Source organism: Stenella coeruleoalba (assembly GCF_951394435.1).
Source record: "Stenella coeruleoalba genome assembly, chromosome: X".
Classification (NCBI taxonomy): domain Eukaryota; kingdom Metazoa; phylum Chordata; class Mammalia; order Artiodactyla; family Delphinidae; genus Stenella; species Stenella coeruleoalba.
The window spans coordinates 58528844-58544513 of record NC_137152.1 but is presented as its reverse complement, the minus strand read 5'-3'; the positions used below and the strand labels follow the sequence as shown (position 1 = coordinate 58544513).

At 41.7% G+C, this 15670-nt stretch overlaps 1 protein-coding gene across 1 annotated transcript in view; it reads left to right on the top strand.

The window, feature by feature from the left end:
• NEXMIF (neurite extension and migration factor) overlaps positions 1 to 15399 on the top strand; it is a gene marked incomplete at its 3' end in the record, with an annotated part of 144272 nt that extends 128873 nt beyond the window's left edge. Inside the window, exons 2-4 of the mRNA XM_079910228.1 lie at positions 9511 to 9636; positions 10334 to 14708; positions 15306 to 15399. Of these exons, the coding sequence (XP_079766354.1) occupies positions 9558 to 9636; positions 10334 to 14708; positions 15306 to 15399 (4548 nt within the window). The 5' untranslated portion in view covers positions 9511 to 9557. The remainder of the gene's footprint in view (positions 1 to 9510; positions 9637 to 10333; positions 14709 to 15305) is intronic.
• Between the last annotated feature and the right edge of the window lie 271 nt (positions 15400 to 15670).

Genomic DNA, 15670 nt, shown 5'->3' with positions numbered 1-15670 from the left:
ATGGAATTTCTTTTTTTTTTTTTTTTTTTTGCGGTATGCAGGCCTCTCACTGTTGTGGCCTCTCCCGTTGCGGAGCACAGGCTCCGGACGCGCAGGCTCAGCGGCCATGGCTCACGGGCCCAGCCGCTCCGCGGCATGTGGGATCTTCCCGGACCGGGGCACGAACCCATGTCCCCTGCATCGGCAGGCGGACTCTCAACCACTGCGCCACCAGGGAATCCCCGAATTTCATTCTTTTAATAAAAAAAAAATTAAATGAATTATAGATTGCTCAAAGTTAGGAAGACCCTTAGATATAATTTGCTTCAATTCTCTTATTGTATAGCTGATAAAACTGAGGACCAGAGAGGGAAAGGAGCTTACCTGAGGACACCCAGCTAGTTAGTGGTTATACTCCATCCATTATGTGATATCACTTCTTTTTTTTTTTTTAACGTCTTTATTGGGGTATAATTGCTTTACAATGGTGTGTTAGTTTCTGCTTTATAACAAAGTGAATCAGTCATACATAAACATATGTTCCCATATGTCTTCCCTCTTGCGTCTCCCTCCCTCCCACCCTCCCTATCCCACCCCTCCAGGCTGTCACAAAGCACCGAGCCAATATCCCTGTGCCATGCGATATCACTTCTTATATGAGTTTTCTGTGCATAACTTTTTTTTAAACATCTTTATTGGAGTATAATTGCTTTACAATGGTATGTTAGTTTCTGCTTTATAACAAAGTGAATCAGCTATACATATATCCCCATGTCCCCTCCCTCTTGCATCTCCCTGCCACCCTCCCTATCCCACCCCTCTAAGTGGACACAAAGCACCAAGCTGATCTCCCTGTGCTGTGCAGCTGCTTCCCACTAGCTATATATTTTACATTTGGTAGTGTATATATCTCCATGCCACTCTCTCACTTCGTCCCAGCTTACCCTTTCCCCTCCCCGTGTCCTCAAGTCCATTCTCTACCTCTGCATCTTTATTCCTGTCCTGCCCCTAGGTTCTTCAGAACCATTTTTTTTTTAAGATTCCATATATATGTTTTAGCATATGGTATTTGTTTTTCTCTTTCTGATTTACTTCACTCTGTATGACAGTCTCTAGGTCCATCCACCTCACTACAAATAACTCAATTTCATTTGTTTTATGGCTGAGTAATATTCCATTCCATATGTACCACATCTTCTTTATCCATTCATTTGTCGATGGACACTTAGGTTCCTTCCATGTCCTGGCTATTGTAAATAGAGCCGTGCATATCTTTTGAATTTTGGAATCTTTATCATGAGAGATAACATAGATTCATACCATACTTTTGAGATATATAGAATTCTTTTTAGCGTTTTACTGTGATCATCTTTTTTTGATGTCTCTCTCATCCTTAATATATTTTTTTTTAATTTTATTTTTTTATTAACATCTTTATTGGGGTATAATTACTTTACAATGGTGTGTTAGTTTCTGCTTTATAACAAAGTGAATCAGTTATACATATACATATGTTCCCATATCTCTTCCCTCTTGCGTCTCCCTCCCTCCCACCCTCCCTATCCCACCCCTCCAGGCTGTCACAGAGCACCGAGCCAATATCCCCGTGCCATGCGGCTGCTTCCCTCTAGCTATCTACCTTACTACGTTTGTATAAAATTGAGCTATTTGTAATGAGGTGGATAGACCTAGAGTCTGTCATACACAGTGAAGTAAGTCAGAACGAAAAAGACAAATACAGTATGCTAACACATATATATGGAATTTAAGAAAAAAAAAAATGTCATGAAGAACCTAGGGGTAAGGCAGGAATAAAGACGCAGACCTCCTAGAGAACGGACTTGAGGTTATGGGGAGGGGGAAGGGTGAGCTGTGACGGGGCGAGAGAGAGTCATGGACATATACACATCCTTAATATTTTTAAACTTATACGGCTCCTCTTTTAAGCATGTTTTCTGTACTTAAAGGCATCATACCTCCATATTTCTAACCTAGTATCATTAAATCCTGGTAAATATTAGAAAATTGAATTAGCCAGGTAGCATTATGGGTAAGTATGTGCTCTCTGTACTAATGCTGATTCTGTCATCCATCAACTGACTGGAGCTAAACTGGGAAGATTAGACTAGATAGATCTTGGCTAGGCTAACCTGGAAACCTTCTGTGGACCTGTTCGCTACAACAGTCCTATCTCATTGATCCATTTCAGTCCCTAACCGAACCTGTAGATCTATAACAGCTTGCTGGTCAGTTGCCTCCTTTCCAGTATGACAGCTAAGACCTTTGTCAGCTCCATTATCGATGTTGGACCTCACAACTGGCTTATTACTCACCTTGAACATCCTGGCACTGTATTTCTAAGGCTACTCTAACCTGGAATCCAACCACCCCTAATGCTCCTTTTACAACCATCTATTAACTCCTTGACCTCTGTCTTCTCTCTATATGCCAATTCCTGCTCCCTTGCCTGCCACATCTAAATCATTTTCCAAATCTGCTCCCTTGCCTGCCACATCGAAATCATTTTCCAAATCTATGCAGCACACCTCTGCAGTTCTACTCAAATTTAACATCTTCTTTCCATTTTTATTTCCTCCTCCCTAATTCTAATCTTCTTGACTACTCACACCTGAACGTCGCATCTCCTAACCTATTTTCTTAACTCTGATTCTCCCACCCTCACTGGTCCTAATGTTCTAATCATAGCATTCCTCTGCTCAAATCCCTCAGTGTCTTCCTGAGTTAGGATTTGGGTGGCCTCCAGAGTACAGTTCTTTTATTTATTTATTTATTTATTTTTTTTTTTTGCTGTACATGGGCCCCTCACTGTTGTGGCCTCTCCCGTTGCGGAGCACAGGCTTCAGACGCGCAGGCTCAGCGGCCATGGCTCAAGGGCCCAGCCGCTCCGCGGCATGTGGGATCTTCCTGGACTGGGGCACAAACCCGTGTCCCCTGCATTGGCAGGCGGACTCTCAACCACTGCGCCACCAGGGAAGCCCCAGAGTATAGTTCTTACCTTTTCAATCATATCTTCTTATGTGTACCTGATACAGTAAGTCCCCTACATACGAACCTTCAAGTTGCAAACTTTCAAAGATGCGAACATGTGTTTGCATGTCCATTCATGTAAGTTAGTTCATGTGTCTGGTGTACACTGTTACATGCATGCATCCTCTACAAGTGGTCATGCTTTTGTGTACTTTACAGTACTGTATAGAGTACAGTAGTGCAATATCTATATTTCAGCCCAGGATGTCCGGAAGCAAGCATAAAAGCAGAGGTGATGTAGCTGGTACTGCTAAAAAGTGCCAAGTGATAACAGTGGAAAGAAAAGTGAAAGTAACTGAGAGAGTGGAGCGAGGTGAAAAGATGGTAGACGTCGCTCATTCTTATAACATGAATCATTCAACCATCGGCACGATTCTAAAGAACAAGGACAAGAACATGGAACATGTGAAGTCTGCTGTGCTGATCATGTCAACAATAATGTTGAAACATGGAAAAGTGATGGAGGAGAAGGAGAAACTTCTCAGTATGTGGATGCAGGATCAGCATCAGCATCGAGTCCTGCTCAGCTTAATGCTGATTCGAGAGAAAGCTAAAAGCCTTTATGAAGACTTGAAGAAGAAACACGGAGAAAAATCAGAGGGTGCATATTTTAATGCCAGCCATGGCTGGTTTCATTGGTTCAAAGCTAGAGCCAACATTCACGAAGTAAAAGTGGTGAGGCAGTGACTGCAGCTATGGTAGCTGCCTGGCAGTTTCCTGAAATGCTACTAGAAATTATTGATGAAGGCACGTATTTACCCAAGCATGTTTTTAATATGGATGAGACAGGACTGTCCTGGAAGAGGATGCCAGACCAAAGTTACATCAGTAAGGAGGAAAAGTTGGTGCCAGGCTATAAAGCAGCAAAGGATAGGCTAACTCTGTTATTTGGTGGCAATGCTTCCGGCGATATGAAGCTGAAGCCTCTCTTAGTTTATCATTCAGAGAACACAAGAACCCTTAAAAACATAGCCAAGGGCTCTCTTCCTGTTGTGTGGAAGAGTAACCCCAAAGCCTGGATTACACAGGCCATTTTCCAGGACTGGTTTTTCCACCACTTTATCCTGGAGGTAGAGAAATATTGCTTGGAGAAGGACGTCCCATTCAACATTCTTTTGCTGCTTGACAGTGCTCCCGGCCAACCCCCATTCATGGACGACTTTCATCCCAATGTCAAAGTAGTGCATCTGCCACCGAATACTATGTCGTTCATCCAACCTATGGACCAAGGAGTTATAGTGACTTTCAAGAAATATTATTTATGTCACACTTTTCATTAGGCAGTAAAGGCAAGTGATGAATCAGGATCAACCTTGTGACAATTTTGGAAGTACTATAACATCTACAAGGCCATAAAAAACATTGACTTTGTTTGGCGTGAGGTTACGCCAGTCACCATGAATGGGGTTTGGAAGAACTTTTGCCCGCAATTTGTTCACGATTTTCATGGATTTGAGAAGGTGGATGAGGAGTCCAAAGAGGTCTTCAGCAACTTAGTGACCCTCAGTGAGAAGCTGGAGCTAGATCTGCAAGAGGACGACTTCATCGGACTCCTTGCTGTGCAACACGAGGAGCTTACTAATGAAAACCTGATGGAAATGGAGGCCCAGAGAAAGGACTAAGAGAGACGAGAGGAAGAAGAAGTAACTGAAGAACTGAAGAGATTCACGATGCAGGAAATGGCAAGGGGATTTTCTTTATTTGAGGAGGCACTGTTAATATTTGAGGCACAGGATCCGAACCTAGAATGGTACACTAAGGTTGCAGCAGCCGTTCACAATGCAATCCAGTGCTACCGTGTCATCTATGACGAGAAAAAAGAGCTACTACCTAGATATCACTGGATCGTTTTTTCAAGAGGGTAGATAGAATTGAATCCAGCAAGGAACCAGAACCTGTGCCATCAATGTCAGGCGTGAGTGAAATTGCAGCTTGTCCTCCATCTCCTATTGCTGAGAATCCTTCAGCTCTACCATCTCCCACCTCCTCTCCCTCCTCCAGTCAGTAACTCTTCTTGCGTGTTTACTCGATGCCAGCTTCTGTATGCCAGCTGTTGTACAGTACTACTGTACTTTTCAAAGTACTGCACTGTAAGATTAAAAATGTTTTCTTTACTTTTGTGTTTGTTTATTTTTTATGTATTATTTGTGTGAAAAGTATTATAAACCTATTACAGTACAGTACTATATAGCTGATTGTGTTAGTTGGGTACCTAGGCTAACTTTGTTGGACTTACGAACAAATTGGACTTAACAGACGTGCTCTCGGAACAGAACTCGTTTGAACATAGGGAACTTACTGTATTTTAGCCAACCACTACTGTTCCCCAAATTCTCCGCCATCTTTTCCTACCATTCAACATCATCTTCTAGTCATCTTTTACAGAGTATATACCATGTTCTAAGCACTGTTTGGGCTAAGCTCTGTGGAGGTGAGGGGTGCTTAGTCTTTTGAGGGTATCAGATATAAAGAAGTAATGTTTATATAAGGTGATAAACACAGAGGAGAGCAAAGTTCTTTGGGAACCAGAGAAGGGAAGGGACAAATTTTGTTTGGGGTGGGAAGAGTCAAGGAAAGTGTCAGGGAGACTTTGAGTAGGGAATAGGAGAGGGAGATGAAAGAGAAGCTGGAAGCGGGGGGAAGAAGGGAAGGAATAGAGGAAGGGGAAAGAGTGGGGAGAGGCATTCCAGGCAGAGAGAATATCAAGAGCAAGACTCCTGGAAGCAAAAAATGGTCTAGCATATTAATGAAACAGAGAGAGTTAGAATATTTGGGAGTATAGAGGGGAGGTGAAGAGAATGAAAGGAGAATACAACTTGAGAAGTTGAATATTGATTGAAAAGGGTGTTATATGCAAGGAAAGTTGTCAGGCCTATGATTCTGTAGCAGTTGTTTAGATAGACTGGAGTAGGGAGAGACTCATGGCATCTCATGAAGTTCCTTCAGCCTGGAATGCCTTTCTCTCCTCTATACTTTTCCATCCTCACCTCCTGAAAGACCATCCTTCAAGGTCCATCTCAAATGCTGCTGCTATTAGTGAAGGCTTCACTGATTTCCCTCCTCTCTAGAAGTGGAATAATTTCTCTCCATTTTGAACTCCTGTAGAAACTTTTTGCCTCTCTTTCAGTATATTATATATTTATTAGAATTTGTCTATGGCTTGTTTTCCCCCATAGACTCTGAGCACCTTGAGAACATGGATCTAGTCTCAGTCACCTGTCTTTTCTACTACAGTTTCTGGTACACCACCACGACCACAGGTAGTACATAGTCAATTTGTTGAATTGATTTAAACTGGTATTCTAGAGATCAGCACTACTCCAGTCCCAAAGGCTATGTTGTCCCAGGTCCATAGGCAGAAATATGATATACTTTCTTTCCTTATTACTTTTTTCAGCTGGGAAAGGCCAAGGACAGCCCCCAACACAAATGCTCGTGTGGGTCATCTAGACTGGGAGTATAGAGGGGAGGTGAAGAGAAGACCTGAGCCTTAAAGACCTTTGGGCAAGAGCATAGCAGCCTACTGGGACAGGATCTATGAGCCCTCTTCAGGCCCAACTGAGGGGAAAGCCAAGTAGGAGTGGTTGCTTTTCCACTTTAAATGAGCATTTTCTTGCTTCAAAATACCTGTCTCCATGCTAATGTTAGATCAGTGCCATTACACACTGTATGATTTACCATGATCAGCAAAGCAACTTATTGTACATTATTCCAAAAGTGTTAATCAACTTTAGCTCAAAATAGATTTTAATAACCTCACAAAATTTGCTATCTTAAAATGCTGATCAGTTGAGAAGAGCTAAAGCAAGCCCAGAGCTGTTTGTATTGTAGCTATAAAGAATTATAATCCCTCTCATGAATCATTTTTATAAGCAGCCAAGGTATAAATAAATAAAAATGTGGGAAAATACATACCTTTAAGTTGTGTCATTTAGAGCTAAGATTTGAAAAGTCATAGGAAAGAACTGAAGGATTGTCTGCTCAGGATTTAGCCTTCTAATTCTGTAGAAAAAACAAGCCCAAATAATTGATAATCATTAAGTTAATATCTAATATAGTACCTCTGTTAGTATCTAAGTTAGTATCTATGATACTCAGTTTGCCCTTTTGAAAAAAATAAGGGAGTTGCCTGGTGGTCTAGTGATCCCTGGTCAGAGATCCAGCCACACTGTGCAGCCCAGAAAAAGAAAGAAAAAAAAAAAGAACCTAGTAGAACCAACCTTACAAGGTGATTGTTAGTACAAAATGAGATAACTTCTGTAACTCTATCCAGCCCAGCACCTAGTGCTCCCTTCCTCTCCCCTTCCCAACTTATCAAGCTCCCATACCCCTCTCCACCTCTTCTTTATCTTTTGCCAAAGCATATTTCCTCTGTTCTCAACCCTTTAAGATTCCATTTACTGCAGAGCCATAAATCCTGGGTGCTTGGACAGATTTTTCTGAGAGGAAATATATGTTCTTAGGGAAATAACATCCCAGAGTAGAGTTACAGTGGCACTAATATGTCCCATGACACAGTATTCTTGTCATGTCTGACAAGATTGGATAATTCTTGATACTTAAGTGCATTGCTCCTATATATATTTTATGGTACATTAATTTTTGCTAATAATCAATACTTGTCTGAGGCAGCTGTTCTTTATTTCATTACCTGAAAGGGGGTATAAGTATAGATCAGTAACCTGTGGAAACATATCTCTACAGCCTTGTTTTGGCCAGGGTTTGGAAGTGGTAAGAATAGAGAAAGCATTTGTGTTCTAAGAAAAAAACACCTGGTTTCTTGGTCTGGAGACTTGGGTTCCTTTGTTAGATCTGCCATTATGTTATTTTGTGACTTTATTTTATTTTTTGTTTCTCTGTGCCTTGGTCTTCCTGGTGATTAAAAATGGACTTCCTTGTAGTTAGCCTTAGGCATAAGGGGCAAGAAGCCACTAAGTTATTGAAATCTACAAATAATTTGCCCCTTATCAAGTCCTTGGCAAGATACAATTAGTGGAGGGGTTAAAGAAGAGTAAAATGATACCTGAAGTTCTACTGAGTTCCTTTTTTAAAAAAGATACACAGAGTAATCCATGATGACAGTATGATTCCATCTGCCCATAGGGTCCTCTCTGAAGCAGAGGCTCAACCATCTGATCTGTTCATTCGATTCCACCACAAATGAGCCCTCCTTGCCAAAGGATGGTGACTTTGACATTGTTAGCCAAGCATCTCTACCTTTTAGAAATCTCCAGCCCTTCTTTCTGTGTAAATACAACAAGTAAGCATCTCTTTCTCTTTTTCCTGACACCTGTGGTTTTATTGGCTACTCTCAAGTCAGGTCTTATATAAAATGAGAAGAAAGTTGGGCAATTATGATATATAAATATTAGGGGAACCCAAGATCATCTAACTTTTAAAACACTGAGTGATTGCCTAATACAAACTTCTTATTTTACAGATAAGGAAATAGGCCCAGATAGGCTTTAGGGTATAAAGATTGAATCATTTAAAACTGTCTTATTCCCGCAATGCTGGACCTACCTTTTATAGTATTTGCATGTTTTAGAGTAAGTGAATATACAGTTGAGATTTTTGTAATAGCTGCTTGGCCATCAGTAAAGTAGTCTATGCTTTTTAATAAAGGGATGGATCCTTGGCTGAGGAAAAGGTCTAGAGAAAGGGGGTTTGGAATAAATAGAGATTTATAGATGCTGTAGTGGCACATGGTAGAGACCTCCACCTTGAGTGGCTGTGCCTCATATCATTTTGCATATACCTACCCTCCAAGTAGGTGGGCAAGACATGAGGGGCTATAGATATGTGTTCTATACACTAAAAATACCAGATAATGCTGGGACATTTTCAGAAATTCCAGATCTTCTTTGTAGTCACATTTAAAAATCCTGCTGTGGGCTTGGAGAAATATTTGTCAAAACCAGAGCTCAGGTCATGAAAGCCAAGAAATCATGGAAGGAATTCTCTACCTCTTTCATACTTAGCAGTCAAATTTTAAGCACAGAGAAAATATGAATGTGATGTATATGTGTGTATATACGAATTGGCTTGTTTTGTTAAGAGCTTATGATCATCTGAATTAGAGATGAGACAAACAGAAATAAAGCCAATCTCCACATGTACACACCCCTTGTCTCAGGTTAGTCTGGGCTCTACTTTGCGTCCTTCCTAATTGGATGACCATGATTAGGTTAAATGTATTACTATCTGGAAGAAGATGTAAGTTTGCCTGCTTCCTCAGATTTCAGTTTTGAATGGTATGGTAGCCTAGAGGAGACAGAAGGATCTAGAATGTGTGAATGAAGTGTGAGTTTCCAAATTGACTTATATAGTAGGTATAAAATATGAAACAAAAACAATAGTGGCTATGAAACCAGTCTGGAAATAGGTAAATTCCAGTGAACACTTTAAAACCTCTCTAGCTGAAATGAGCTTAAAACAGAGAAGAAAATTTGATGACTGATATTATGTATTTGAAATGTGCAGGTTGGACAGCATTTGGACTTGGAATGAAACAATAAGAGGTTCCATTCATGGATAACCAACAAGATAAGGCTGTTGTTGCCTCAGCCAATGGAGAAAACACTATGATTAATGGGGTCAAGGAAAATGGTAAGGGAATTTAATTGTGGTATGTAATATCTCTCCCAGTAGTCCTTTGTTAGTACTATAGATTTTCAGTATCCACAGAGCTGGGGCAAGTTAAGTCTAGGATGCCTCTGAGATAGGAGTTAATCCTAAACTTTATTCCACCAGATCTCTAACTGGACTAGAAGTGTCTCTAAGAGGTATCAAATCCAACCTCTTTGCTCTCCCAAATCATCTCTATCAAATGGATACTTAAGTTCCTCTAAATTCCTGGTGAATTAGAAATATGCTCTGATGTGAAGTTTGGAATGTTTAGACTCAGTAGGAGCTTCCAAAACATAGGTGAGGTCTGAAGGATAGGACTATGCCTCATAGTTCAAAACCATGAATATATCCCATCTCAGCATTTTCCCACCCTGAAAGATTTGACTTTCCAGTTGATCAAGCAATCCAATTTTTTCCTCATTTCTGAGGAGAGTGCCATGTGTGTCTGAAGAAAAAGCTGAACCTAAAAAATATTATTTTTCACTCGCATGAATGTTCAATATAAAATCAAGGTTGTTCTTTAACTCTGTAGTTTCTACTTCTAAAGTTAGAGAAGCTGAAGCTTAGATTTTATATCATAAGATCAAGTACCAGAAACTGATCAAGGGAAAGAGAGTTAATGAGTCTGGTCTAATACCTTTAACTTTATTTCTGTCATTTTTCCCCTTTTCTCTAGATTCAGAGGACCAGGATGTGGCAATGAAGTCATTTGCAGCTCTAGATGCTGCTACACCAATCCAGCCTATACTGGTGGCTCAAAAAGAGAACCTGATGTATCCCAGAGGTCTCCTGCCTCTGCCCTCTAAGAAGCCCTGTATGCAGAGCCCTCCCTCTCCTTTGGGCCTGATTGAAGCACCTGAGCATGCTGCTAATAGTGCTTCTGTGAATGCCATCTCCCTTACATCTGGTGTTTCAAAAGGCCTGAACACATGGTCACTGCCCAATGAGTGTGAGAAAGCTCCATTTGCCATAATGGAGCCTGCAGGCATGTCAGCTCTGAATGGGGAGTGCCTCATGCAGCCAAGCCGGACTTGCTTGGGCTGCTTCATGGAATCCAAGGATGCAGTAGATCCTGAGCCAGGGATCAGTCTAAAAGTCAGTGATCTAAATAGGGATTATGAAACTTGTGCAGTCTCTGATATAGGGATTCAGTGTATTAATGCTGGAGAAAACATGAAATATGGAGAGCAGCTGCTCTCAGACCAGCTCCTAGGCTTCCCACTGCACAAATCAAGGGCAGGAGATAGACGAGAAGCCGAGAAACCTGACATTGACTTGGAGGACCCAGCTCAGAAAAGTTATTATGAGGCATTACTATTAGATAAGTGCAATACGGAAGAGGCTTTGCTGGCAAATTCCAATCAGGATTGGGGTTACTTTGAGACTTTTATTAGTGAGAGTAAGATTGAACTTCTTGACCTCTGTTCCAAGAATGAGCTGTCTGTCAACCTGTTCTCTGAAGAAGATGTGGATAACTACATGTTCGATGATGATGAGTCAACACTGGGCAGTGATGTCTGCTCCCTGAAAATTCGATATGAATCCTTCCAGGACAACGTTCGAGACAAAACCACCCTTTTGATGCAGGAGGATGCCCAATTCAACTTTTTTCCCAGTGTCTTCACTACCTGCCCCAAGCGGGAGTCTAAGAGTGGGGCCCTGAAGCAGAGCAGTGATCTTTCCCAATTCAAGGTCCCTGATGTGAGCATTATCTGGGGGGAGGAAGATAAAATCTTGGACAAGAAGAAAGGCAAAGAAGAAGGCCAGGAAGACAAAGGTGTAGGGAAAAAAGAGGCAAAGGATAATGGAGAAAAATCTGCCTTAAATAAACCATGCAGTGGACCTGAAGTAGGGCAATTTAAGAATCCAAAGCAAGGCCATCTTGCCAATTCCTTGGAGGCATCAGGGAATTTTAGTGATGACAGTTCCTTCATTGAGGTCTCTTATGATGCCATGGGGGAGATCAAGGACTGTAGCCGCTATATGGCTCGGGACACTAATTCTGGCAGCTCCTCCTCCCAGCAGAATTATGGGCTGCGAGCCAAGAGAAAAGTCAGGTATAGTGAAGATTATCTATATGATGTTGACTCACTAGAGGGTGAAAAAGTAAATGAGAGGAGGGAATGGCTACCAGGTGGTTGTAAAGAGGAAGATGATGATGAATGGTGTCCCAAAAAGAGAAGAAAAGTAACTCGTAAGGAGCCCCCTGTTATTATCAAATATATCATCATCAATCGTTTTAAAGGTGAGAAGAACATGCTGGTGAAGTTGGGTAGGGTGGATGCCAGTGAGACAACAGTGAATTTGAGTGAGACGCAGCTCAACAAATATTCCAAGCTGGCCCCCTTGAAGGGCTTCTGGCAAAAGAAGAAAAAGCAGAGAAACAGCAATGCAGACTCCAGCAAAACACCCTTATGCCAAAAGCAAAGCTTTGAACCAGGTAGCTTTGAGGTGTCATTCCTGCCACCTGCTCGCAAACGAAAATCTAAACTTGGCAACAGGCACAGGATTCAAAGAATCCCATCCATGGAAACTTCAGCAAGTGGTAAGCAGGTTTCATTCTGCAATGATGAGAGGCAAGCTAGTAGTCGTAAAGAAGATGGAGGCCTGAAAGGTACACTGAAGTCAGCACCTCTGGCTGCCCCCAGCTGTGCAAATGGATCACATTTAAATGACATCACAGGCCCTGACTCAGTGAAAGTCAAAGCCCAAGATGCACAATTTAAGGGGCCAGAGAGGAAAGTGCTCAACAAAATCAAATTTAAAAGTGAAGCCAGGTTAAAATCCAAGAAAATCAAAGCTGGGCAAGAAAGCAAGCCAGTTGTTCAAATGACCCCTCTTTTGGGAGACCAATCTTCCAAGGCTAATTCAAAGAATGAAGCTATTCCTGGGACCTCAAACGGTTCACATCTATCTGAATTTCATGAGACAAAGGTTGCTAAGAATTCTACTTTCCTACCAACCACTTGCTCTTCTGAAATGCCTCTATCATCTGCTCATGTTGCCAACAATATACCTGTTATCCCTGGAGGGTATTTGCAGACATTGTTAGATGCTTCTGACTTGTCAAATAATACTGGCATTTCATACTTCACTCAGCATTCTCCAGAGCAAAATGAAGTCAGCCTCACTCAAACAGAAAAATCATTTGTACCTCTCCAGCCTGCCCAGGACTGTGTGCTTTCCTCGCCTTCTGAGTCTGAACTGCTTCAATCATCCCAAAACTTCAAAATGGAATCAAGCAACTATGGAAATGTGTGGCCCAACAAACCTACTTCTGGCTCCCAGGAATTCATGGCTGCAGTCTCAAGGGAGATAGCTCCAAACCAATCATGTGAATTTGGAGTCTCCCAAGTAGTTTCCATGGAAAATAACCTCACAGCTACAACATACAATCCGATCTGCCTCAGCAGCAGTGGCAGTAGTTGCAACAAGGTCCTGTATGCGTCTGTGCAAGACACCCAGCTCTCATCTGATGACTCTTATCAATTATGTCACTTTAATAATGGAGAGACCTGCTTTCCTTTCCAGCAGGGTCCAGTGAATATGGATGATGGGCGGCTCTTTAGCTTTGATTCCATGGCCCCACTCTCTGTCAACTCAAGCAATTATTGCTCCTTAAGCTTGAAGTCTTGTGAAAAGGATGGTGATGATGATATCACTGATGACTTCCTGGCCCACTGCAGCCCCAAGCTGGTGATCCAGCAGAGCATTGATGAAATAGCACCACTAAAGGAGTCCACTGACCTCCTGGATATCTCCAACTTCACTCCTGACAAATTCCGCCACTCTTCCCTCTCAGAGATGTCCCCACCTGACACCCCCAGTCTTTCCCCTCAGATTACCAGATGTGAGAGTATCAAGACACTAGGAACACTAAAGGTGTTCCAAGAGGGTGTCCCAGGAATACTGGGCAATATGGAAAAAATCAAATGGGACTGCAGTACCCTTTCACGGCAGGTCCAAGTGGATGATGGATTTACTTTAAATAACCATCAGTTTCAGTTCCATATGTTCAATGATGAGGATTCTGTCAGCCTGCTCCAAAAAGCCCCTTGCTTATCAGCGTTTAATGATCCATCTGGTCAAATGAGTACCAACAACAAGGTGTCAAAATCAAGAAAGAAAAGTTCACCCAACAAGAGTGGGGCTACGAACCAAAGCTCTTCTCAGAAAAACAACAGGAAAAAAAACCCCAAAGCCAACAACAAAGGGATTGAAAAACCACCTGGCAAAACCTCCCGCCAGGTCCCTAAGTCAACAAAGAAAGGGAAATTCATGGCTGCAGTCAATGGAGAGAAAATGCAAATTGGCATCGGTCGTGGAGGAGGCCAAGTCAACAGCATATCCTCCACAGGGAAGACTTTGGCTGAATGTATCCAGCATAGTGGCCCTGTGGCCTCTATGAAGATGCCAAGTCAGAAGGGACTTTCTGGAGATTGGTCTTTGGGGAAGGAGAGCAGCCCAGGCTGGAGTGACATGAGCATGGGCACCAACACCAACAACCTTCTGGATGATGATCAACGGGAATTTCAGGAGCCTTCTTATATCTTGTCCAACATTGCCTCTGGTATGGCAGATGTGCAGAGATTCATGATGGCCTCCATAGAGCCCCTTTGCGAACCCATGGAGCACCATGGAGACCCCAATATATTCTACTCCCCTGAGTCCAATAGTCTAAAATTAAAAACCCTCAAAATATTGGCTGGGACACCACAGGAATCTAAGAAAAAGGCCAACAGTGGCTCTCCAGGAGCCACTAAGAATCACAGGTCCATCAAGGGTGTGAGTAAAAGCAATGGGAAAGCAGCGATAGGTGATCCTGGTCGTGCAAGCATGTCTGGTTATAACGAGGACTCTCGCTCTGCCTTCTTTGATAAAAAGTATAATAACCTGAGCACTTTAGGCAATAATGGACCGACACACAAAAAGTTATATCGTCACAAAACCAGCTCCAAGGCCCTGAGAGATGAGAAGTGTAAGGGAAAGCGTATGGAGCGAGAACAGGTCCACAAGGATGAGGCTGGGACAGCTTCTTTTGAAAAACTGAGGTAATACTGCATCAAAATGGCTGAGATGATGCACCCTTAGCTTTCCTACTCTGCTAAGCCCGCAGTCCCTCATTTTTTTCCCTCTTGAAAGCAGTTTGCATGAAAGAAACTGTCCCATTCCCTTCTTTTTCAAATTAAAACGAAAAGAAAAAAAGTGCATGAAAATCCCTATACCTCTAAGCCACACAAAAGATTGGGCAATTTTGTAGTGGCTTGACTAGGGATAAATTCTGACAAGGCTACTTTTTCTGCTAGTCAGCATTAGTTTTTACTTACTGAGAAAATACAACTAAAATATGCTCTTGAATGACTTGGGGAAGGGAAGGACTTTGCAGTGAGAAAATTTTTGAATAACAGAATTTAAAAGTTATATAGACAAAAATGCCAAGATCATTTAAGCAAAAAGAGCATAATTTGGAAAACAAAATCTCATCATTTGGCAATTAGGAGTGCTTTCTAGTGGCCCCTGCTATTTGTATCTTTTTCTGCATCGTACGGCATCTAGTATGATGTAAACAAATTTAGATTGTATGATCCCTTTGTGGGACATACACTAAAGCTAACTAAGATGGCATAAATTGTTTGGTTTTTCTGCAGGGATTCCGACTACAATCTCCTAAAAGCAGAAACAGCATTTTGGGTTTTACCTGTGTTTGAAGAAGAGACTCCCATTTTCCAGAAAGACATTTGATGTTTGTGTTTTATTTCTTTCAAAATATGCCTTGTGGTATGTATGTTGACATGTAAGTGCTTAAAGAAAAGAATTTTAAAGTGTGGGAATAAGTCTTTGGAAGCAAACTTTAATCTGATGTTCTATGTAAAAGACTTTAGAAGTCATACAGTTGCACAAAGTAGTTTATGCACTGTTTACCCAAGGGGAAAGGAAGTAAAACATTGTGCCAAACTACAAAAAAGTGACTGTATTGTATATATTTTTACTTCTATATCAACATTTGGTTGTG